General features: G+C 29.4%; 5 protein-coding genes across 21 annotated transcripts; 1 reads left to right on the forward strand and 4 right to left on the reverse strand.

The window, feature by feature from the left end:
- The first annotated feature begins 262 nt into the window (after positions 1 to 262).
- Positions 263 to 13,456, forward strand: LOC126867335 (motile sperm domain-containing protein 1-like). 10 transcript variants are annotated; one of them, XM_050621743.1, is made up of 9 exons: positions 9,644 to 9,721; positions 9,802 to 9,854; positions 10,147 to 10,164; positions 10,396 to 10,572; positions 10,640 to 10,803; positions 10,903 to 11,062; positions 11,181 to 11,291; positions 11,611 to 11,754; positions 13,236 to 13,456. In XM_050621743.1, exons 4-9 carry the CDS (start codon positions 10,428 to 10,430, stop codon positions 13,313 to 13,315), a joined length of 804 nt encoding a protein of 267 aa, XP_050477700.1. In that variant the 5' UTR covers positions 9,644 to 9,721; positions 9,802 to 9,854; positions 10,147 to 10,164; positions 10,396 to 10,427; the 3' UTR covers positions 13,316 to 13,456. The 10 variants fall into 10 exon arrangements, with proteins under 10 accessions (XP_050477702.1, XP_050477704.1, XP_050477700.1 ...); XM_050621746.1 differs by lacking the exon at positions 10,147 to 10,164 and adding an exon at positions 10,165 to 10,320 and having other exon boundaries at positions 9,719 to 9,854; XM_050621744.1 differs by lacking the exon at positions 9,644 to 9,721 and having other exon boundaries at positions 9,730 to 9,854.
- On the reverse strand, positions 996 to 5,357 carry LOC126867301 (maternal embryonic leucine zipper kinase-like). Of its 2 annotated transcripts, XM_050621612.1 has the most exons (13): positions 4,665 to 5,357; positions 4,428 to 4,578; positions 4,219 to 4,328; positions 3,993 to 4,146; positions 3,815 to 3,921; positions 3,586 to 3,753; positions 3,320 to 3,514; positions 3,130 to 3,247; positions 2,979 to 3,056; positions 2,415 to 2,487; positions 2,195 to 2,345; positions 2,021 to 2,124; positions 996 to 1,960 (listed from the first exon to the last, which is right to left on the reverse strand). In XM_050621612.1, the coding sequence occupies exons 1-13, from the start codon at positions 4,806 to 4,808 to the stop codon at positions 1,693 to 1,695; spliced, it is 1,821 nt and encodes a 606-aa protein (XP_050477569.1). In that variant the 5' UTR covers positions 4,809 to 5,357; the 3' UTR covers positions 996 to 1,692. The 2 variants fall into 2 exon arrangements, with proteins under 2 accessions (XP_050477569.1, XP_050477568.1); XM_050621611.1 differs by having other exon boundaries at positions 2,195 to 2,487.
- Positions 5,506 to 12,910, reverse strand: LOC126867305 (uncharacterized). 4 transcript variants are annotated; one of them, XM_050621625.1, is made up of 9 exons: positions 12,739 to 12,910; positions 8,470 to 8,773; positions 8,304 to 8,391; positions 7,525 to 7,554; positions 7,299 to 7,444; positions 7,127 to 7,220; positions 6,785 to 7,037; positions 6,552 to 6,647; positions 5,506 to 6,488 (listed from the first exon to the last, which is right to left on the reverse strand). In XM_050621625.1, the coding sequence occupies exons 1-9, from the start codon at positions 12,775 to 12,777 to the stop codon at positions 5,781 to 5,783; spliced, it is 1,758 nt and encodes a 585-aa protein (XP_050477582.1). In that variant the 5' UTR covers positions 12,778 to 12,910; the 3' UTR covers positions 5,506 to 5,780. The 4 variants fall into 4 exon arrangements, with proteins under 4 accessions (XP_050477582.1, XP_050477584.1, XP_050477586.1 ...); XM_050621627.1 differs by lacking the exon at positions 12,739 to 12,910 and adding an exon at positions 9,616 to 9,764; XM_050621629.1 differs by lacking the exon at positions 12,739 to 12,910 and adding an exon at positions 9,058 to 9,211.
- Positions 13,457 to 14,423: 967 nt separating the features above from the next.
- LOC126867346 (uncharacterized) lies at positions 14,424 to 15,835 on the reverse strand. 2 transcript variants are annotated; one of them, XM_050621771.1, is made up of 4 exons: positions 15,405 to 15,835; positions 15,115 to 15,313; positions 14,851 to 15,044; positions 14,424 to 14,732 (listed from the first exon to the last, which is right to left on the reverse strand). In XM_050621771.1, the coding sequence occupies exons 2-4, from the start codon at positions 15,309 to 15,311 to the stop codon at positions 14,554 to 14,556; spliced, it is 570 nt and encodes a 189-aa protein (XP_050477728.1). In that variant the 5' UTR covers positions 15,312 to 15,313; positions 15,405 to 15,835; the 3' UTR covers positions 14,424 to 14,553. The 2 variants fall into 2 exon arrangements, with proteins under 2 accessions (XP_050477728.1, XP_050477727.1); XM_050621770.1 differs by having other exon boundaries at positions 15,516 to 15,832.
- A 515-nt stretch (positions 15,836 to 16,350) lies between these two features.
- LOC126867283 (uncharacterized) lies at positions 16,351 to 23,290 on the reverse strand. Of its 3 annotated transcripts, XM_050621575.1 has the most exons (22): positions 23,138 to 23,290; positions 22,475 to 22,644; positions 21,026 to 22,402; positions 20,736 to 20,965; positions 20,550 to 20,663; positions 20,327 to 20,479; positions 20,088 to 20,254; positions 19,924 to 20,014; positions 19,659 to 19,841; positions 19,439 to 19,577; positions 19,276 to 19,369; positions 18,991 to 19,193; positions 18,705 to 18,903; positions 18,383 to 18,637; positions 18,191 to 18,310; positions 17,969 to 18,111; positions 17,694 to 17,880; positions 17,537 to 17,624; positions 17,338 to 17,466; positions 17,096 to 17,251; positions 16,930 to 17,019; positions 16,351 to 16,857 (listed from the first exon to the last, which is right to left on the reverse strand). In XM_050621575.1, exons 2-22 carry the CDS (start codon positions 22,626 to 22,628, stop codon positions 16,678 to 16,680), a joined length of 4,452 nt encoding a protein of 1,483 aa, XP_050477532.1. In that variant the 5' UTR covers positions 22,629 to 22,644; positions 23,138 to 23,290; the 3' UTR covers positions 16,351 to 16,677. The 3 variants fall into 3 exon arrangements, with proteins under 3 accessions (XP_050477532.1, XP_050477533.1, XP_050477534.1); XM_050621576.1 differs by lacking the exon at positions 22,475 to 22,644 and having other exon boundaries at positions 23,138 to 23,288; XM_050621577.1 differs by lacking the exons at positions 22,475 to 22,644; positions 23,138 to 23,290 and having other exon boundaries at positions 21,026 to 22,042; positions 22,116 to 22,263.
- Between the last annotated feature and the right edge of the window lie 80 nt (positions 23,291 to 23,370).

A 23,370-nucleotide genomic window follows, 5' to 3' on the forward strand; every position in this document is an offset into this window, starting at 1 on the left:
TGTCTCCGTACCGTCTGATTAATTTCGCGAAATAAACCGTTTAATTAATCGGCAACCGACTCATAAAACACGCACCCCACCGAGATATTATTCAACGCGAAGGGACACGTCTGGCGATGCCTATAGGATCGAGGCTGCTGCCTCGTGACTCGTGATTTTCTCGTGGTGAAAAATCGATCGATTCCGCTGAAAATTAGTTAAGTAATCTCGTAGCGATTCGACGATTCCAATGGTAGATTTAAATATCAAAATTTCCGCAATAAGATGTTTGCAATCTAATGCGGCCAATTTGTTGCATTTGTTGAGCGTTTACGATACTGTGAGGTAAATAAAGGTAGAAAAGAAAATGTAGATATTTTAAATATTACTCTTTTCTGAACGAAAAAATAACTGCAGCATATTGCGACTTACGAGGAAGGTTTTCTAAATATTCTGTTAGAATTTCATGAGATCGCCGACTAATCTAAAATTAAGACAATCTAAAATTAATTTTAGACGTATTATATGAATGGAATTGTGTAAAAATGTCTGCGATATAAATATCGAATTTACTACCTTCGAAGCTTGTACTGTCGTTCCAGCGATTTCTAGTGTCAAAAGCGTGATCATAATGCCTTTATTCCCGCGTTTACGTCTTTCTTTCAGTAAAACGGCTCGATTTTCTGCGGATCTCGCTTTGTTTCGATCGATGTTTAAGGGAGAAAAAAAGAGCGTGCCAATCGAACCTCGGCGGAATAGAGCTTGGCAAGACTGCCTACGAACAAGTACCGACGATTATTGAGCGGCCAAAGATAAAAGGTCGGTTTGACTGCCATAAAGCAAAGTGTACGCGGCTCCACTTTATGCTGATCGATTTGTGGTGATTTTATAACTTTGCCTGTCCATAGCAGTTCCCGTGCGGATGCCGCGGTTCAAACGAGCCGCGATACTTTATATCTGCGGCGTGAACTCAAAATGGAGCTTTACATATTCCGCTGCAAATGGCCGAGGTTCGTAGTTTTCTTTTAAGACATTTCTTTGTGCTACGATCGAAGATGAAATCGCCGTTCGTGTTGCTAACTTGAGTCTAGTAAGAACTATGCCGTTTTGTTCTTAGTATTTTATACAGCCGCTTTGATTAAATTAATATGAATAGTTTTCATTTGTAGAAATATATATATATTTTCAATTTTATTGTCTGATTATTTTTATACAGTTAATAATACATGAATACTCTTAATGTTTAAAAGTTACTTTTAACGTTACTTTATTCCTGTTGGACTGTTCTAAATGAAAGATCGTAAGAAATATAATCTCTTTGTAATTCTCTTATACTGTATAAACAATATTACACAATTGATGATTGTAATAATCACTGAGACTTTAAGTCCATTATATCGCTCGAAGACCGGCGAAATATTTACTACAGATTTTATATTTTTCGTAATATTTCTCCCGTTTCTTCTCAGAAGAAACTATGTTCTAAGACACGTACAATGCAGATATATTTGTAGTTACCAAAGATGCCGTAAACAATATCTGCCGAAATTATAGATACAAACGTTCATATTCTTTACATCTGGCTTATTTTTTAAATCTATTTAATATAATTAGTAGAGATCAGAGTATAGACGAATAGTCCCATTGACTTTCTGTGATGTATTATTTTAAATATATATTTATATTATGAAAGTTATGATTATCAGGAAGACTTTATATAGGACATTTTGATTCTGTCGAACCTTCTGATTCCGTAGAAAGATCTTCAGCTGCCAGAGCGAGAACTTCTTCACACACTCGTTTATAAACCCATGCATCACCCTTTAAACGTTTTCTTCGAATACCGACTAATTTCTCATTTGAAACACCCTCCAACAAACAAACTTCTAATTCGAAAGAACAAGCATTTCTTGATGAGAATGGTCGCATCGTATCTTTATAATCTTCTGTACAATCTTCCGTTTCTCCTTGTAGAATGAACCTATATGGGAATATTTTTATAGTAAAAATATTAAATATTATTAGCATTTCTAGACATTACCCTTTTTGATGACACATAATTCCTTTACGACGAAGAGCACGACGTAATTGCGAAAGAACATATTTAGGGTCATCACTGGACGTTGATGATACATTACAAAGACCCTTATGAAAGAAAATCATCATAATAAATTCAATTCAGAATTATCGGTTATATAAGGAGTTAGGTATGTACCTTTCCGGAAAGTACATTAGGTTGATCAGGATCAGTACTTTCGTTCTTCGCACGTCTCTTTGGCGTAAGGACGCATCGTACACGATTCAAACCACGTTCCAAGCCCATTATTACTTTTCTTGCACTTCCCGGTGTAGACGACTGTGACCCCCTAAATATTTTTTTCTCAATACTTTCCTTAGCTATTACTTTGCTGTTATAATTACTATGACACAAATACCTTGAGTCTAACACTGGAGTATTGGTAGGAGTAGAAAGAAGCCTATCTTTTTCTGCAATTCTCTTTGCTGGAACTGTTATCAATTTTTTATTAATCGTTATATAAGTTGCACGAGAAACTGGAATCATATAAAAAGCATGGATAATTAGAAATTGGGAGGAACTGGAGAAAAGAGATAAGGAATAGTAAAGAAGGTATTATATCTTGTAGAAAGGAATGGGATAAAGAGTTCTTACACATAGCTATTTGTAACTCCAAATTGTGTTTGTTCACAAGTCGTTGCTCTCCTCTAATTATCTGCTTTTCACACAACTACAGCAATTTATGGCACTTGGAAACTTTAATTAAAGTTTCTAATTAGGTGATGCTAGCCACCTAATTAGAAGTAAACTTTAGAAAACATATAAAACTAGGCAATATGGCTACAATAAAACACAAAAAATTCTGGAAGTTCTTTAATGGAAAGAGATGGATATTATAAATCAAATTTTTCGTAATAAATAGGAGTTCAGAATAAAAAATGTATCGGTAATGAAAAAATAAATGTAATTTTATGAAACATACCAGGAGAATATACATCATCTCCTTCCTTACTTCGAAGTCGTTTTCTACCAGGCAAATGTGGTTCCATGAAATCGTTAGCTATATAAAAAACAATACAATAACACTTACATAATATATCAATTTAAAACATACGAAAACGAATGTAACTTACTAGTCTCGGGCGTTTTTGGCAAACTTTTGAAGATAGTATCTGTTACTGGTGATCTAACAGATTTGCTTCTTGGAGAGCAATCAAGTTTAGTTATAATACCATTACCTTCTTCCTCATACTACAAATAGTAAAAAAACATGAAGCAATTCTTGCTAACTTTCAAAGATATATTTAAACCACAATACATTACCTCAGATTTAAGATGAGATTTTGCAGAAGATGATATTCGAAGTGATAGTCCACGAAGTTTCCTATCCAAAAGTAAGAGATATGTTGCAGTTTTATAATCAGTTCTATCACTTTTCATAAATTTTCTCCATATATCTGAAGGATGTTCACCGCATATTGCAGACATAGTACTTAGTACATCATCATCTTTTTCAAACTAGAAATGTATTTGCTTATTAAAATTAAAATTAATATTACATACAGGTACGTTACCGTAAAAATATATACATTAGTTTTATGAACAAATGAAACGGGATTAAGAAATCCTGCTGTAACCCATGGGTGATTGCACAGTTCTTGAATAGTAATTCTTTTTTTTGGATCTGTTTGTAGCATTGCTCGTATCAATCTCCTACTACTGTTTGATAACCAGCATGGTTCGTCATATTTACCACTCTAAAATTATTTATTATCAATCACTTTTTCTGCAATGTTAATGAAAACTGAAAAGTCTTACAAGGATCTTCCTGTATAAATTCTCTATACTGTTATCATCAAAAGGCAAAAAGCCACAAAGTAGTGCATAAAGAAGGACTCCCATACTCCATATATCTACTTCTGAACCTATAAAGCAAACATTAACTTCATTTTCAATATAACATTGTCAAATTAAAGCTTGAATAGTAAAGTGGTACCTAAATATTTCTTTCCTAATATAAGTTCTGGTGCTGCATACGTTGGAGAGCCACAGGATGTTTGTAAATGTGAATCTATCCCATTTTTTGGTTTTGCACATAATCCAAAATCTATGAGTTTTAAATTCTCTTCTCTATCTAACAAGACATTCTCCTGGATACATAATAATGTTTGCCATTTATACAGATATTGAATTGAATAATAAAAAAAAGGAGTAAAACTTACTGGTTTCAAGTCACGATGAGCATATCCTAAACTATGCAAATACGCTACTGCAGATACAATTTGACGAAAAAATTTTCTCGATTCTGTTTCAGAAAGCCTATTTTTTTCAACTGTAAATAAAAACAAAATTATAATTTTTTTATGGTGCTATTAATTTTAGGTAGCAAAGTGATGAAGAAGTAAAAAGTTAAATTAATATGTGATATTACCAATATGATCGAATAATTCTCCTCCTGAACAGTATTCTATTATCATAAAATAATGACTTTCTGTCTCTATAACTTGATATAATCGACAAATGTGTTGATGTAATAAAGTTTTTAATGCCTGGACTTCTAGTTTAACCCTTGGCAAGTCGTCCTAGGAATATAAAAGATTTATTGCAACTTCATTAGACTTTATTATTGCGCTTTTCATAAATGTATACTATTTTAAAAGTCACTTACACCCAATGATGTTTTGTCCATTATTTTGATAGCAACTTTTTCGCCGGTTGCAATATGCGTGGCAAGTTTAACTTTAGCAAAACCTCCGCTACCGATGGTCTTTTCCAAATCGTACAAGCCTTTAAGTGCAGCATATCGTACCATCTTAATAAATTTATGAAAAGTTCACTGATAAGTACTAATTATTCGCTGTCAATCACATCACTTTTGAACTCACAAATTTTAACGTAAACAAGATTTGAAAGCCAATCAAAACTTACCATCATATAAAGCTACCTTCAGAGTATTAATAGTACCAATATAAAAGTATAGTTAGAAATTTGTAAGGATGTCTTATACACTACGTTGGAGACTTATTTCACATATACATAATTTGTATTGGCAACTGAATTTGTGATAGCAGTGATAAATTAAGAATTTTTTATTTAGGATATAATACCTCTTCTTTATTTTGAATAATGATTATACAATATATTAATATATTCGTTTAAATCATATGCAAGTGGCATTAATAATTGTTCAATAATTATTTATATTTTCATCATTTTATCTAAATTTTGTAACTTGCTAAAAATAGCTTTACCAAGTAAAATATATGTACTTCCATTTGTAAGATTAGATATTTTCTAAGATTACATACAAAAAATATTGAAATTATAGCATAGGATATTCATTTGTAAAAAACATTCTCAAATTTAACTTATAAGTATATATTAAACATTAACTACAAAAGTACTTTTAATTTACAATATGATGCTATATAAATAGAAGATATACTTGGTATTAAATATTTCAGCTTTATGTTCGTTTGAAAAACGTATAGAAGTAAAGAATCAAACAATTATAGCTTTCAACACATTGTATTCATCTTTGCAGAAGTACAAAAATTATACTAATTATTCTAATTATAAGAAAATTAAAATTTACATTTAAACACCATAACCAATATTATGATTTAATTATTACAAATTTAAATCAGTGTTTTCTATACATAAATTCATAGATCCTGTAAAGAAACAAATTCTAGCAAAAAATTTGAAAAGATAATTGAAATTCGCTTCATAAATTATATTTTTTTCTGTATTATGCAGACAAAGTAATAAGGAAATATTGAATTTAGTCTTTGGAATGCTGACTACTAGAACTAGTTGAACGTGAGCGGCGTTTAAATTTTGGTTGAATGTTAGAGTCTGAGGTATTATCACTTTTTCTTCGATTTTTATCATAACGGGATGAATTCATATCCATATCGTAGTTAGAATTAGAATTGTTTGTTCTTCTATAATCATTGCGTCTATCGTAATATCTATAATTATCTCTGCCAGGCCTGTTAATCCTATATGAATCTCGTCTTCGAGGATAATAGTTTCTTCTATTTCTTCTGTCACGACTATTTCTACGGTCATAATCTCTATCTCGAGATCTCCGTCGATCTCGCGATCTGGACCGACCACTTCCACGCCTTTTGCTTCTATCACGCGATTCTCGCCGTGACGATCTATCACCATACGATCGATGTAAGTCGCGCTTAATTATCTTTTCATTTTTATGTTTCCCATCTACTTTATCTTTTGTGATAGCATCGTTAATATCTATACTAGCATTTACGTTATCTTGATCCTGGTCCGCGTTTTTAATGGCACTCTTTTTTTCATCTGTCTGATCATTTTCTTTATTTTCTAATTCTTCAGATATATGTGCTTCGACATCAAATTTGTCCACTACTTGGTTATCTTCATCAGGATTTTCAGTAAATTTTTTAATCCTATCGGCTTCGCGTTTCTTTAATTCCTCCTCTTTCTTTAAGCGTTCTTTCTCTAATTTCTGTAATATAAATTAGAATATACAAAAATATAATTATGATTTAATTAAATATACTACACATACCTGAAATTCATGTAACTTAATAGTACGATTTTGAGCTTGTTTCCAATGAGGTGGTGTGACACTTCTCGAACGGCTACGTGAAGGCGTATGATATCGCTAAAAATATATTTATTTATTCATTTACTTTACTTTAACTTTAGAAAGTTTTAAAAGCAAGAAGTGGTTTATCATAATGAAATTCATTCACAAAATTTATACATACCATATGTTGTATTTTGCATACAAATACTTACAAATATTCCTCTTCCTTTAAAAATGCGACCAGTTTTTCTATGTGATCGTACCCGGTCTCTCCCGTAGTGTTGCCTAAATTCTTTCTGATTTGCATTATTGGTAGGTCCTGCTCTATATAAAAATTTATTTGCTGGTACTTCCGGAATTTCATCAGGATCGATTTTTGTAACCGAAACAAGAGGATGAGGTTGTCCAAGGTCATCTTCATTTGAATCATGAATTTCACCATCCTCTGATTTTGCTCTTTTTTTACTGTAATATAAACAAGTAGTGCAGATATTTCTATAATAGATGCAATATTCTTAATATTAATTTAATTATAAGGCTTGAATGCACTTTACTTTTTCTTCGCTTTTTTCTTCTTCTTAGGTTTCTCTGCATATGAATCAGAATCAGAATCAGACGAACTGCTGTCCTTTGTCTCACGTTTCTTTGCTGTAAACATAAATATAGTTAATTTTAACTATCTCATTAATTCTCTTAATATAACAATTTATAGCAACTGAAACATACTTTTATTTTTGACTTTCAATACAAGTTCTCCACAATTTACAACCTTCGCATCTTGTAACGGACGAGACATGCGGTCTACTGGAAGTCCCTCAATATGTGTAACAATTTCCTGGCCCGATACTACTTCTCCAAAAACCACATGGACACTAGAAATTTAACGTTTAAATATTGAAAGCAGTGTTTAAGAATCTTTTTAATAGTCAAAACATTATTTATTGTTACTTACTTGTCGAGGTGAGGCGCTGGTTGTGTTGTACTACAACAACAAAATATGATTAAGGGGATGAGAGATGAACAGAAAGAGCCAGCTTTCATTGGTCATTGTGTTGTAGTAGTGGTGTGCAGACCCTTCCCTCACGACTACACAGAAATATAGCTAAGTTATTCATTCCTTCAAAGATATTCTTACTTCTATACTTTTCAATATTCACCGGAAAAATTAAGTGTTTCATATAATTTATTAAATACCAAACAACTTTACAATGACATGATTAACATCAAGAGGTGATAGAAGATAATGAAATTCTTTGCTAAAATTAACAAACCCAATTATCCTTTTATTTAATTATATCACCTGTTATTTAGTTGGGGTACATTTGAAAATATATTAGCATGGAAAAATGTCGAGATATGAAAATAAATGTATATTAAATTCCTATTACCTTTACCTTTGAGGTTGACAAAGTATACATCTGTCAGCAGAGAAACATAATTTTAAGCCAGTAGAAATATTAAAAAATAAAATTCATACACAAACAAAAATTCTCTTTGCAAGTATAAGTATTAACCTTTAAGCTGATCATCTTTGTTAATAGTACATGCAAAATAAATGTTTAGTAAAACAATATAGTGCATTAATATCTTATAACTTTTAAAGACACATATTACACCATCCTGCACTTTTTTTTTATTATAAATCTAATCAATTACTTTATGCTATTTAAGAAGTACATTTTTATATTATTTTATTAAAGTTTGTATACTTATTTTTTCATAAATACTCACATAAAAAATTGTGAACCATTTGTGTCTCTACCACGATTTGCCATAGATAATAAAAATGATTTATTATGTCTTATAACAAAATTTTCATCTGAAAAATATTATTATAAATAAATCATATTTATTTTTAATTATAATAGCTAAAATATATCTGTTTATGTAAATATACCTGCAAATGTTCCACCATAAATTGACTCTCCTCCAGTTCCATTACCTACTGAAAAATCACCACCTTGAATCATAAAATCTTTAACTACTCTATGAAAAACAATTCCTTTATAATGCAATTGTTTGCCAGTTGTTTTTCCAAGTCCTTTCTCTCCAGTACATAGGGCACGAAAATTTTCACATGTCATCGGACAAATGTCTGCAAAGAGTTCAAATACCACTCGACCCATTGGGAGACCGCCCACCTCTATATCAAAGAACACTCTGGGATTAACATTAACCATGATTTCTTCTTTTGTATACTCCTGAAAATGTAAAAGAAAATAAAATCCATGCTTGTTATAAATATCATCCAAAACATAATAAAAGTTATTAATTCATTGGAAGATTACAAATGTTTTTTTTAGAAATGTGTTAATCAAATTTGGAAGTGATTCACAATAATATAATGTTTAAATATATTTATGGGAAAAATAGATTGTTACCGTGATGTTGAAAAATAAAAACACTGATGAAATTCAGAAACCGAAAGTTCCGGAAAAAGGTTAGAATCGCTTTGCGCAATTACTTCTGATACTTAGTACACTACCTATTTATTAAAATCTAAGTAGTATATCAATCATTTTTTTATACGTCAGCACAACGTTATTATAGTAATGCGATAATATCTTCATTCGATCAACGTAAGCACGGACGTAATTACTTATAAACCCGATCACCCGATGCCATATTGTTGAAATCATGGGAGCATTGTCAATATATTACGTACTCACGGTTACCAACAAAACGTACTAGTATTTTTTTCCCCTATATCAGCACACGATTGATTTATCGCCGAATTTTGTATAGGCAATGTGTTGTTATTAGGAAAGTTTTAATTTTAGGAAATCTACTGAAATCTGTCATGAAATCTATCTTCAGATAAAATTCTTTATTTTAAGTAAAATTTTAAGAAAACTGGGCGATAATAGGTCGTTTTTAATATTATCGTTAGTTTTCATCAGTTAAATTTCTAACGTTATTCAAAACATTTATAACCATTTCACGTATTAAAATCTTTAAGTATGTATTTGCATTTCCTTATTGCTAAATCGATTGATTGATTTGAATAGAAATGACGTATGAATGATAAAGTAATTTTTGATACCATTTAAATCTTTTAACAAGACTGATGAAATTAATCAACTGATTCGTAATGATAAGCTAGGGAAAGACGAGAAAATCACACAACCAGCTTGTTCACACGCACAATAGTAAGTGTTGGTGATGAAAACGAAAAGTGATGTATAACGAGTGACGAATAGCATAATACTATGAATAATTGTTTCACTAGGAAGATCAACAGTGCAGTATTCAACCAAATGGACCTATAATGCTAACAAGCTTGTAAATATTGTACTTTACAGAAGTTGTTATACAACTAATTAAGTGTTTAACGCAACTCATTAAGTCATTTAAGTCATTTGTCAGAATAACTAAACATCTTTTTTAAACGAAGCACGATTGGACATTTACATAGTTATCAGTGTAGTTACTATAATAGAAATTATCAGTTTTTAAAAGTTTGTTTAAATACGCTCTAATATATATTTCTATTTTTATTCATTTTGAGCAATTGTTATTATTAATTCCAAAAATTTGGTGGTACATAAGTTTTTAATTTCAATAATCCACAAAGTACTTAATTTTTTTTTAGGTAAGTCATATTAAGCATTTAACTATAACTATCTATCTATTGCAAATTTTCCAATATTGAAATATAACAAATCAAGCACACATTAAAAACAGTTTGTGCTACTAAATCAAATTAAAATATATAAAGTAAATGTTTAGAATGTTTTAAAATAATAAAGTTTGTATATATATTATAACATAAACTTAAGCAATAAATTTAGACATCTGTGTAATGACAAATATAATTCTATAGGTGCATGGACGACACAAAGTTAAACAAATATAATGCAGCCCCAATTAGTTACAACTCCACGAAAACTACCAGTGTTTGTATTTCCTCAAAATATCACTTTTTTTTTAGACGATCAGTCTACTCACAAACAAGTCTTAACTTTGTATAACCCATATGATTTTCCAATAAGATTTAAAGGTATATATTGTTATTATGTGAGCTAATAGTTAAGTAAAAGTTTCAACATAATTCGTTATAATTACAGTATTATGTACTGCACCAAATAAATATAAAGTTGTTGAGCCTGAAGGAACAATAAAAGCAAGATATTGTATTGATATTGTTGTCAGACATACAGCTCTTGTGTTTAGTAATTGTAATGTTGTTGACAAATTTAGAATACAAATGCAAGAACATCCAACTAAACAGGTAATTAAACATGTAATAAAATGATTATGTTTAAATATAAGAGTAAATATAATTCCATTAGCAAAATAGTATAATCTTATACTCTTTGGAAATTAATAGGCCATAGGACAAAGAGATGTTGAAGCTAAATTACTTCCTGGCACAACAGAAGCAGCTGGAAGATCTACACCAGATCCTGAAATGTTTCAACAGCTTCCCATAAATGAAACCAGACAGCAACAATCATATGCTCTTATAGCTCAAAATAGAGCCATTAATAGTAAGTCAAAAATATCTATAAATAGTTACTTATTATGCATTATTATAATGTACATCATTTTTTTATAAACAGCATGATACATTTTTTTGAATGGCAAAATTATTATTTACAATTACAGAATACACACTGAAACCACCAAGATCAAAACATGATTTATTTCGTGGAAATATTCAAAATAAGAACACAGAAATTTACTTATCTTCAGATATGAATTATGTTATGGATAAAGGTTAATAAGTTAGTATTTAAAATTAGTTTTTGGATTTAAATACTATTTAATACTAGCTTATTTAATACCAGCTTGATATTTACTTATTTAGTTTGAGGTCATATAATACTCCATATTTTTAATGCCATTCAATTTTAATATATCTGATAAGAATAAATTTCTTTAGTATATCTATTTCAATTAAAAAATTCTTTTATATGCAAATTTGCATACTACTCCTAGTAAGCTATAAGTACAAAAATAAATGCTTTTAAAATAAAAAATTAGATATTTTAAATAAAAAATAAAGTATTTTAATAAGTATTTTAATAACTTTTAGGAGGGACAAATTATATAGCACTGATTGCTGGAATCATTTCCATAGTTGGATTGCTCTTACCTACAGAAGGAGAGCAGAATAATAGAGTGCCTGATTATCTTCATCTCTCCATAAACTTTAAGTTAATATTTTCATTTGTATTGGGTAAGTATTCATTATTTATGTTTTGGTTAAGAAAACATAAACAGTATTTTTTCATTTATTACAGGTATGGTTACAATTATTACTTTAAGGTTCTAATTTCTGTCTTTATATATACAAAAAAAGTTTTATATAATGATTCGAATCATGAAATAAAAGCACAATTAATGTTAGGTTTTCTTGGCATTGGGCCTCATTTCTTTTTACTGAATATACTTGATTCTAGTCTAAACACAACAAATCATGACGATATACTGTCGCTAACGCAAATATTTATTGACATATATAAAATCTTTTATTCTTTTAATGTATGTGATGGTAAATATCCTTGTCCAAGTTTGTGCTTCATTGCCTCAAGCGTATAAAAGAAATTTGTATATATATTAAAACTTTAACAAAATCACAGTCTTTTATATATTTCAAGTTGAAATATAAAAACACATTAATTTTTATATTGGAATTAATATTTATATTTCGATCAAAATGCTTTGTGTATGAAAGCATTATGTACAAAATACATTAATAATTATGCATATATTCTAAAAAATCACGATCTCGTGTAAAAATGTATAAATATCCTATGTAAAATGGGCTCCAAATTTTAAGTACTCTTAAATAAAAGTATTTGGCATATAGAATGATTGTTTATTGTTATAATTATAACATCATAATTATAACATAATCCAACTATATATAGTAAAAACGATAATTATAAAAATTTCACATATACATTTTGCAAATAAGATTATTTTTTTATTATCAACATATATTTATTATTTACATAAGTTACAATGGGATACTTGTGAATCAAATGTGTTATCAAATAAGATGGCCATTTAAATTTTGTTGTTGTAAAATATTTTCCACCTAAATGTCATCTTTTCACAAGTATCTATGAGCTAAATATAAAAATACACAAAGAGTGCTGTTTTATAAACACATATTTTTTCATTGTGATTTTCTTTATAATAATAGAATATAATTTACCTGAAAGTCGACAAAGAACTCGAATCTCTGAGTTAGCATCACAAGATTTTAGAGCCGATGAACATTCTTCAAACTTTCATTATGAGTTTTGTATTCCATTGAGGCACTTGCTGGAAGATGTAAGACCCTCCTTAATGTATCTCTAATACGTGCTGTTGTCGCATAATCAGATGCAGTCTTATTCCATACACATATTATGTCTTCCTGTTAAAAATAAGAATACCTAATGACTCGCAATATACATATATATAGATTAATATTTTCAGGTAATAAAAATTACCATACCTGAAACCTAATAGATACAACAGCTCCACATATCTCTTCTCCAACCATAAATTGTTCTCCTAACATAGCTAATACAAGATTTTCCCAACATCTAGAAACTAAACCCTTTCTTAACCGTACTATCCATTTACCACCTTTCTGATTTGCCTCATCCTGAGAAAAGATCATTTGTTATAACAAAATTACTCAATAAGAATAAATTTTTTATACAGTACAAGAGGCACTAAACACATACTTCCCACATTGGTTTTATGCCAACTTTGAAAAGATGAAAATCTGTAGATGTTGTTAACTCTGATGGCCGGACTAAATGACTGTAAAGACTCCAAAACTGCTCCACGCTTGCAAACCTACCAACCAATTTTAAATTTTGGTCGTAACTTTGTATACTTGATTGTTTACCAGGACTGCGTCGACTATACCATAACGCATATGCATATTGTAATTTATGCTCATTTGGACTAATTTCTATAGAAGGCTATAATAAATATGTGCTATTTAATTAGAGCATATCAATTGAATGAATAGAATGTACAACGCTATTTACTTACTAGTAAATCTTTTTCAGTTTTTTTATTATCTTTTGATTGTGTTTCATCATTCCCATTGTCTTCATTAGTTTTTAACCTGCAAGTACTACTATAATTTACAACATGAGTTTCACAAATACTGTTATTAAATCATCTTTATAATATTTTATGTAATTTTTTATTCAGAAAACAATATGCTACAGACTTTATACATTTGTTTCTTATAAATTATAACATATGATTATTGATTCTATATAGTCGTATGCAGAAAAATGAATTCAATTATTATTTGGTAATTGATCAAAATGTCAAAAACAAATAATAAAAATAACAATCGAAAATTCAATAGACGTAGGTGTATTTAGATTCTGACAAATGTCAAGGTATATCACGTGTTTTGTTATTTTGAACTAGTTAGACAATACTGTGCGCAAGCTAGCAATTAACCCATTAAATGTATAAAAAAAGCACGCTGAGGGTGTTAAACAAGAAAGTATATCAATGAATTTTGATTTCTATTTAAAACGGATCTAACCTCTAACTAGCCTAAACAAAAAGGCACGACAAATAAGAACGCTAGTTTCACTTACGCCTCAAATTTATTAGACATGTTTCACGCTGTAATATAAATCTATTGTTTAAAGGCTATGAATGATATATATTTCAATAAATACAAATAAAAATAGAAAGACTTTTCAATGTCTGTTTCCTTTTCACAGGTTCTCTCATGTGTATGTTTTCGATAAATTGTTGATCTCCCCCTCTATTTTCTTTTTTGTCACTTTGTTATCGGAGATTTTACATTTTGATGTTGGTCATACTAAATATATATATAAAGTAACAGCGCGATATATAAAATATTGTACAAAAATCATTATAAAAATTATTATTTTTATATAAAATATATTATAAGTACATTGTAAATTTAAAAGCAGCGTAAACTATATATTTTAACTTTTTTAAGATCAAAAAAGTAAATCTATGACAATATTAACTGTTTTTAATTTTTAGCCTCTGAGAATTTTAATTTCAATCTTTTCATAATTTCTTCTCGTTGATACATAACTTCTCTGTAACATAACGGTGAAAATGCAATTGGACATTCATATTGTACGGTTTCGATACACTTTGTATCCGTTGCACCATCTCGATCGAATCTGAATTGCGAGATCGACTCCACTGAAACGAAAATCAGAATTTAAGATTAAAATCATTTGAAAGTCTCATTTGGTGTCGGTACTGGTCTCTAATTTCATAAGGAACTTCTTTTTTTTCCCCGATAGAAACGATCACTCACAGCATCCAAATTTGGGGAAGAAACACGTTTGATGTTTCGAAGTAATCAAGTAACCATTATTATCTTCACGTATGGCGTAATGTCCATGCGCTATGTTTCGTATAATTGGTATATGACTCAAATGTTCAGTATATTCGACCGAATATTTCCAATGATCGTAATTGCCGCTTTCTGCGATAATATTAAAATCTTCTCTGTAAATATTAACAAAAGTTAAAAAGAAAAGAGAAAGAAAAAGACTGTGGTGAGAAACGTTTTACATACATTGTTGGATTTAATTTTTTCATATTACTAAAATCCGCAACGAATTCCCATACATGTATAGGATTTGAATTTTTTATTATTCCTTCGAACAGTACATGATGTTTTTTCTTATATACAAAGAGAACATAAAAGATAAAAAGTGTTAAAATAGTATACAGTACATTTCTGGTTTTCCACTTCATTGGATTGATACCCATTTCTAAAAGAATAATTTTGTAGCATGATAATAATTCTATGAAAAATCTTTTTACGTACAATATAGAAGTAAAACTATACTTGCTGACACATACAATTATCATACTCGTGCTGTTAATATAAACATCCGAAACGAATAAAGAATGTCTCATATTGTACATTACAACTTTTTTAAAAACTAGAAAAAGAAGGTATTCCTCACTTACTTGCACCAAATATTTAAAATGAAATAAAAACGGTTTCCTTTTTATTGAAAATGAAACAAAAGCAGTTTTCGAGTAAATTATAGTTTTTTATTACTATACGAATTGAATTTGTATGTATGTATTTGATATTGTGAACTTCCGCCAGCGAGATAAACTAAATATGTAATGATACTGCCTTCGTTTCAAATATCAAAGAAAGAATGTTGAAGTAGTTACTGCTTCACAATTCGCTACAAAATGTTCTATTTCCCTCCGCTACTTTAGCTTTGGCCACGACGTTTTCCGTCGTTTGATTGTATATACATGTGATCCCTACTACCTTCTCTAGTGGTTCTGTAGCCCCACCTCTTTATCAAACTAATGTGCATGCGTATATACACGACAATGGTATATAGGTATATACGAAACCTAACTGTACCAAATGATGTGATTAATGGCGCGAAATGGAGCATAATATATTTTAAAACTCGATAGAACATTTAACAAACATTTTAAGTATGTAATAATATTTTACAATGTTTTATCCACCTTTCTACATATTTTAAAAGTATTAAAACTTCTGCGGCTAGATTGAAAAATATCGATAGCCGAATTTCAAAAATTTGGAATAATGAATGCAGGTAAGTGTTTTAATTTTAAAGGATGATTCCTCGAGTTTTGACAGTTATTTAGTATGTAACAGATCATCTAAACTATTTTAGTTACTAAAATATTTTTCGTTACTAATATGCCAAAAGAGTAATATATTAATATTATATAAAATTATCACACACTTTAGAGTAAGCGTAAAAAAATAATATAAACTGAGGTCGCTTGTATTAATAACTATTCAAGGTTGTAAAAAATCCCGTTTATTAACATAATTTAATTAGAAGTTTCACATTTTAAATATTACAAATTACAAAACGTGCAGATATACATATTATACAAAACGCGTTACCTTCTCAAGTGGACTAAGATAAATACATTCAATAAATTTTACATAGCTCTTTTAATATATACATAACAATGAATCTTGTTGAAGCATTGGCATGCTAGTCTTTATAAAATTGGCCTATAAAATTGTAAAAAATAATTTGCTACACAATAACAATGAGTAGGCGCATTCGCCATTAATTTCATAATACTTGATTTTATTATAAAAGACTGCTTTTTCTTTGCGTTAACAACAGTTTTCTGTTGTAATTTTTGCTTTATGAAGCATAGACTTTACATATTGGGGCAATAACATTTTTAGTTCACGCGGCACAGACATAGATCTGAAGTTTAGTAATCTTATTAAACCATTCTGATAACCAGCTACCATCCACAGGTAACTCCATGCATTCGGATTCCAAGACATCTAGAATTTATTATTTAATTTCAGTATCGAATAAAAATATCAATTAAATGAAAACAGTTGTGATATACGTACTCGGTTTACAGACATGAATGGATATTCTTCAAGCGGAACTTCTGGTAGTTCCTCCTCATTCTGTTGTTCCTGCTCATCACGTTTAACGTCCTTTAAATATAATAGAATAAAATAGTAATTTGAAAACAATAAAAAATAAAATACATTATGCAGTGAGACTACTTACTTTCAATTTATCACAAAAAATAATACCGAATCGATCCTGGCACTCATCATAAGTTTCTGGCATGTAACAATAATCTTTCGAATTCTTTTTGTGCTTTTTATCATCTTTACTATCTTCTTTTCCTAAGAAGTCCACTATTTTAACAAATGAACTCACCTAGGAGAATTATTTATATTTAACTTTGTAAGAAATGGTTTAAATTATCAACAATATTTAAGCACGTTAAACACAAAAAGATATACCATTTTTTTCTTCGTTAAAGCTTTATCAATATCTCTATTATATATAAGTCCATGTGGGAAGATTGTTTGTATTTCTCCTGCTAGTGTGCCATGTGCAATGCTATTTGCATAGTCAGAAGTGGCTACAGCCTATAAAATTTTTAAATAAAGAAGGTTACTTTTTAATCATATCTAAAATATGCTTTCTAAAATTACTTACATATGTGGTAGAATTTGTTTGTAAAATAGGGTAGTATTTGTATTCATATTCTCTTAATGAAATCAAATAAGTATAAGTATGGTTGTACCTATAATAGAATAATGTAATATTAAAAAATAGATTTCATCAATTGAAAATATTCTTTTATGGTCCTTACCCCAGTGCATCATCAAAAGTAACAACAGCACATGGCCAGTGTGTCATCCATGCACCATTTACTATAATAGACTTTTGCATACTAATTTGAGGACTATTTATGTCTTCTAAATTCCAAAATTTGTATGATCTATCTAAACTGCCAGAAGCTAGAAATCTTCCTTTATTATACGGAATTAACGCTAGCACTACAAAAATGATACTCTTGTTGAACTTGTTATTTTATTTTATATTACTTTGTAAAAAAGAAAGAAATATATATATGTATATACTTACTACTCACAGCATTACCATGAGCATAAAAATGCTGAAATGCATTTATGAAATATGTGTTTTTCCTTTTTTGCATTGATAATGGTGATTTATATGTTAAATCCCATAAAGCTATATAGCCATTTGAAAATCCTGCAGCAATTGTACTGCAAAAACGAAAGAAATTGTATAAGTCAGTTATTATAAAATTAGGAAACGGATAAGAATATAGTGAAAGAATTGTACTTATGGCCGTGTTCTTTCGTCCATGATAACTTGGTACATTGCCAATTTTGATCATTGTTATCATATATTGAAATATTTACAACTAGTGTTATTACTGGATCAGTGGAATATATAGGCCAACTACAATAACATATATTCATAATAGCAACACATGCACAGGAATTTATCCATTTGGATGAATTTGTTATTTACCCATTGTCTGTAGTCTCCTTAAATTTAAGCTCTTCTGGAAAAGGTAAGGAATAAACATTTACATTTCCGTTCGAGCAAGCTGCTGCAAGCATACCCATTCGCTTAAGATTACTGGGTATTTTGTTTTCATTCTTATAATTATTTAAACTTTCATCTTGATAACATCCGGAAGGACACCATTCTAAACACCATATGGTACCACTGTTGTGTACAATAGCATATGACAAAGTAGGAGATTCTGTTTTACTATCAATCCTAAAAGAAAAGAAAAATTTACTTTGAAGAAATTTGATACTAGTATATTCTACTTTTTGTTACTAACTCGTGATTCAAAGGCCCGACATTCCAAATTTGTATCATATTAGGCTCAGAGTGTGATTTTCCTACTGTATATTCACTTGTCATTTTTGGATGCGTACTAATCGCGATATATTGACAAGGTTCCTTAGAATACATTGGTGATGGAATAGGTAACCAAGCTAATGACCATACTGGTCCACCAGTAAAAAATATTGGAGTGCCTGAAAAATTATTTTAAATTTAATATATCGAACATTGTAAAATAATCGTATGTAAGTAATTACTTGTTTTTATCACTAGGTAATTACCTTCATCTGAACCACCTTCAAATCGTTTCCATTGCTTCCATGTATCTTCTGTATTACACAGTGTTTTAGACACACTTTCTTTTTTTGTTCGCATGGAAATTTCTAGCTCTGGCAAATATTTAAGAATATCGGAATTGTTTAATAAAGTAAACTGATTTGGAAAATAGTCATTAAATAGACAAAGTTCGTAATTTGTTTGTTCGCTGTTAAAGAAAATAATATGGATTGTTACTTAAACATATTAAAGAATTATATATTTTAACTCTAAAAGATATAGATACTTACAATTCCATAGACCATTGCACACCGAGCATATACGGTTCTTTCCATTTGATTTTACGAAATTTTTCCTTGTACAAAAATTTCATTGTAGATGTTTCTAGAAATAAAAATAATGTGTGGAACTTAACAATTTAACTTCTTATTTTATAATAAAATTTATCCTTACTTTCATCTGAACTACAATCTTCTTCTTCAAAATCTGAATATTTATCAACTTCGTCTGTTATTGCATGCTTTTCTAGTACGTGCTTCTTTATATCTTCATCAGAGGTAGTTGAAAATTTACATTTTTTACATATATAACTCTGCAATAAAATTAAATATGTACTAAAGTTAGCATTTTAGATATGCCATAGAAATAAAATTAGTATTATTGTAATATATACCTCCTCAGGAGTGAAGTTACACATAGAAACATGTTCACACATATCTTCAAGAGAAGAACATGTATAAGTACAGCCTACTTGACGACAATTTATTGTTCCCCCTGAAGATAATGCTTTCTTCCACATGCCTTTCCACACAGATGGTATAGGTCTTTTATGTTCAGGCATTTTGATCAAACTTTTCTGTAATGTTAATTTTATATAGTTATTCATTTGATAAATTAGGTTTTTTTTACAAAAAGATATTTTTAAAAAAGTAATATACCAGCAAAGAAGAGTCAGGCTTCATTTTCTTTTCAGGCGGTAAATTGCTATCTTTGACAAGCTCAGTAAATTCAGAAATTTTTGAAATTGCTCTGTAATTATAATGCTATATGAATATTTTTATTTAATTTAAATTTTAATAAACTTCCAATTTATAAAACTTACTTTTCTGCAGCTTTACGTTTTGTTCTTTCATTAGTACCAGTATATAATTGCAATTCATTTATTTTACTTTGTGCTGTTTGCCTATGTACCCTTTCATGCATTTCCATAGAAGATGGCATCATAACAGCACCACAGATAGGGCAACTTACCATCAAAGCTTGCCTTTCCTGGTAAAAAAAATTATTGTATGTATAGTTACATTGCATTATGTTTCAAATTTTAATTGAAAAATTGCATACTTCTTCTGACTTTCCACAAAATTGCATATGAGATATAAAACCGTTCGCACTACGCTTTACAGCACCGCATTTTTCGCACGACAATTGACCCCTTCTTTTTTGAATAGCAGTCATTAATACTTTTCTCCATAGTTTAATATTATTTTCGAAGTCCTGAAAACAAAATTCTTTAATAAATAGGATAATAAGTTTGCAAATTTATTTATATTAATCTTATATTTACAATAGGTTCATCGTCCTTTTTCCAACTCATATAATTATGCTTGCGCAGATTGTGTGAATCCCAATTGACTTTTAATACATCTATTTCACATTTGGCACAAGTCACAAAAGTTTCCTGAAATAGAAAAACATATATTTATGTAATTTGAGAATGACATATAGTTCCAATATTTTATATAAAACTTACTTCTGATGCATGAGTTACAGTACTATTTTCATCTGAGTCTTTTTCAATAGTAATTGGTCCCTTCGAATTTTCTGTATACTCAGTATCTAATGCAGAATAAGATGATCCTCTACCTCTACCTCTACCTCTACCTCTGCCTCTACCTCTACCTCTACCTCTACCTCTACCTCTACCTCGTCCTCTTCCTCTTCCTCTTCCTCTTCCTCTACTTGTAGATGTATCTGGATTACCTGCAGATGTATCTTATGGTCTATCACTTTTTTTAATAGTAATTGAATTAAGAATGTTACCTTCAGTACTGCTATTATCATCTATACCATCGTTATTACTAAAATTATATGATTGTTCACTATGTCTGTTATTATGAACAAGCGTTTCTTCAGTAGAGATATCATTCATTTTTTGTAAAACCTCTAAGTTTTCTTGTGATTCCTTATTTGAAATGTCTGCAGTTTTTTGCACTGTAAGCAGAATTTTTCTAGGTCTTCCTCTTTTTCTTAGTACTGGTCTAACCATCAAAGTTTGATTGCTATTATTTTGACATATTGAATCTGTGTTTAAAGTTTCTTGGTTTAATGAAGTATTTGATGTTATAAGTGATGAATTGATTCTATCTTCATTAACACTTGTATTTTTAACATTTAGATTTTCATCTCCTAATTTTCTAGATCCTTCATTTTCAAATTTAAACACAGAGGTACTTATTGATTTCATTTGTACTTCATTATCATTCTTATGATTCAACCCCACACTTTCTAAATTTTTACATTCCAAAGTTTTATTGTTTATTTCATTTTTATGATCCTCCTTCATTATTCCTTCACTATTTATAACATTAGAATAATTTCCAAAAGTGTTAGTGGAATTCAAAGGCAATGAACTTTTTGTCACAACTGGTGTAACAGAAGTAGAAGATTTATGCGAATCAAGTGTAATTATATTCCTTTCATCAGCTTCATTTTCAAGCTTTCGTTTTTTACATTTAATGTGATGAACAACATCAGTTGTTTCAGTTTTATTTGATAAAGTATTAGAAATTACTGCTTGTTTTGATTCTGTATTACAAGTACTCATTCTTCTTTTGTCTGAAATTTCTTTTTTATATACTGTAATATAATCATCATATTTAGTTTGTTTATAAACATGTTCAGGTTTATTAAGTAAATTTCCATCAATTTCATGTTTAGCTTTTGTCTCCTTATTCTCTTCTAAACTTCTACTTAAATATCTTTTACTAGTACTTTGTTCAGATTTTATGTCATCTCTCTGAGACTTTGGTACATCAGTTGAGGTAGTTTGATTATTTTCTAAGGTTTTAGCAGTACATTTTAGTTCTTGTGATTTTCTCTGATTTCTTGAAATATTTATGGAGTTACTTACTTCTATGCTACCCTTCTCTTCCCTTCTACTATTATTAAGATTCTGCATTTTCTTTGTGTAATTTGATTTTGGTTCTAATTTTTCTTCATTTGTATTAATTTTAGGCACTTCTGTTGCATTTATTAAACTTTCGTTATCTGCATTATTTGCTGGATTATTTTTATTAATTTTTATGACAGTGATTGGTTTTATCACAGTGTTTGAGTTTGGATATCCAGTGGGTGTGGAAATCCCAAAATCTTTATGTTCTTCCTTTATAAGTTCTGATTCAGGCATTATGTTTCCATCTGCAACAGAACATTAAATTATAAATAAAAAGATACTTATTTTATTCTAAATTGTGGTAATGATTAACTTACTTTTTCCTATAGAATCATCGAGACAAATATTTTGTAATATATTAGGAAAAACCATTAACTTCCTTGTATTATCAGATAGTGAATGAATAGATTTAGTAATAGCTGAATTCATATCATCAGATGAAGTGTCAGAATCCACAGTCTTTTTGCTCATTATTAATATGATCTAACTGAATATTAAAAATATAGAAAATATTGAAAAATATTATGTAATTTTAAATATTATACAGTATAGGACCAAGAGGGTATTAGATCAATAAATTTTTCTATATTCTTCTAGAACTCTATATTTAACATTCTATATATTTTTTTGTTATTATTTTAGAACATTTTACAATATGAAAAAAATGTCTATGATTTATTAACATAAAATTGATATGGGCAGGATTCGAACATAGAAAGTGCGACGGTGAAATACGCTTTCTATAATCTATTCCGAAAACCCGTAAAAACTGTCATTTCCTCGAGACACACACGTGGGACAGACTTGTTAATTTCGTATGAAATGTTGATTATAATGATATAAAAATTTATTCTTTTATTATTAATCACACCCTTTTATTAATGTTAAGATAAGGTTAGGCGTTTAATACTATATGCGAGAAAGTTTGTCACTTAACTGTAACATTCAATGATTTTTCAATCTTTCTGTAACGCACTTACCAGTATTTATTAAAGAACTTTTTTTCTACATTGAAAATGATATTTTATTGGAAAATAAAATATTTTATCCAAAATCTCTGGAACAAGATTCGAACCAGTGCACTTCGCCTTGACACACCATTCTCACATTGTACTAAGATATGAGTATGGAGCCATCTCTCATAGAGCATCACAGATTATTCGATATATTTTAGCGCATGCGTTTATGTTTTAACGTTCTCAAGAAGAAAACT

This window comes from Bombus huntii, chromosome 7 (assembly GCF_024542735.1).
Source record: "Bombus huntii isolate Logan2020A chromosome 7, iyBomHunt1.1, whole genome shotgun sequence".
NCBI lineage: Eukaryota > Metazoa > Arthropoda > Insecta > Hymenoptera > Apidae > Bombus > Bombus huntii.

What these genes read in the sequence shown, in the direction of transcription:
- LOC126867346 (XM_050621771.1), bottom strand. Translation starts at nt 15,311, where the DNA reads ATGGGTATCAATCCAATGAAGTGGAAAACCAGAAATGTACTGTATACT. An exon ending in AAAAAATTAAATCCAACAAT is followed by an intron (nt 15,045 to 15,114) that starts GTATGTAAAACG and finishes TAATATTTACAG; the next exon opens with AGAAGATTTTAATATTATCG. An exon ending in CTTCCCCAAATTTGGATGCT is followed by an intron (nt 14,733 to 14,850) that starts GTGAGTGATCGT and finishes TTTTCGTTTCAG; the next exon opens with TGGAGTCGATCTCGCAATTC.
- LOC126867305 (XM_050621625.1), bottom strand. Translation starts at nt 12,777, where the DNA reads ATGCTAACTCAGAGATTCGAGTTCTTTGTCGACTTTCAG. An exon ending in CCAGCGCCTCACCTCGACAA is followed by an intron (nt 7,445 to 7,524) that starts GTAAGTAACAAT and finishes TTAAATTTCTAG; the next exon opens with TGTCCATGTGGTTTTTGGAG. An exon ending in AAGAAAAAAGCGAAGAAAAA is followed by an intron (nt 7,038 to 7,126) that starts GTAAAGTGCATT and finishes TTTATATTACAG; the next exon opens with TAAAAAAAGAGCAAAATCAG.
- LOC126867283 (XM_050621575.1), bottom strand. Translation starts at nt 22,628, where the DNA reads ATGAGCAAAAAGACTGTGGATTCTGACACTTCATCTGATGATATGAAT. An exon ending in CGATGATTCTATAGGAAAAA is followed by an intron (nt 22,403 to 22,474) that starts GTAAGTTAATCA and finishes GTTCTGTTGCAG; the next exon opens with ATGGAAACATAATGCCTGAA. An exon ending in GTCGGGCCTTTGAATCACGA is followed by an intron (nt 18,638 to 18,704) that starts GTTAGTAACAAA and finishes CTTTTCTTTTAG; the next exon opens with GATTGATAGTAAAACAGAAT.
- LOC126867301 (XM_050621611.1), bottom strand. Translation starts at nt 4,808, where the DNA reads ATGGTACGATATGCTGCACTTAAAGGCTTGTACGATTTGGAAAAGACC. An exon ending in AATCTCATCTTAAATCTGAG is followed by an intron (nt 3,248 to 3,319) that starts GTAATGTATTGT and finishes TACTATTTGTAG; the next exon opens with TATGAGGAAGAAGGTAATGG. An exon ending in ATTATGTGTCATCAAAAAGG is followed by an intron (nt 1,961 to 2,020) that starts GTAATGTCTAGA and finishes ATTCCCATATAG; the next exon opens with GTTCATTCTACAAGGAGAAA.
- LOC126867335 (XM_050621745.1), top strand. Translation starts at nt 10,428, where the DNA reads ATGCAGCCCCAATTAGTTACAACTCCACGAAAACTACCAGTGTTTGTA. An exon ending in AAGAACATCCAACTAAACAG is followed by an intron (nt 10,804 to 10,902) that starts GTAATTAAACAT and finishes GGAAATTAATAG; the next exon opens with GCCATAGGACAAAGAGATGT. An exon ending in GAATTATGTTATGGATAAAG is followed by an intron (nt 11,292 to 11,610) that starts GTTAATAAGTTA and finishes AATAACTTTTAG; the next exon opens with GAGGGACAAATTATATAGCA.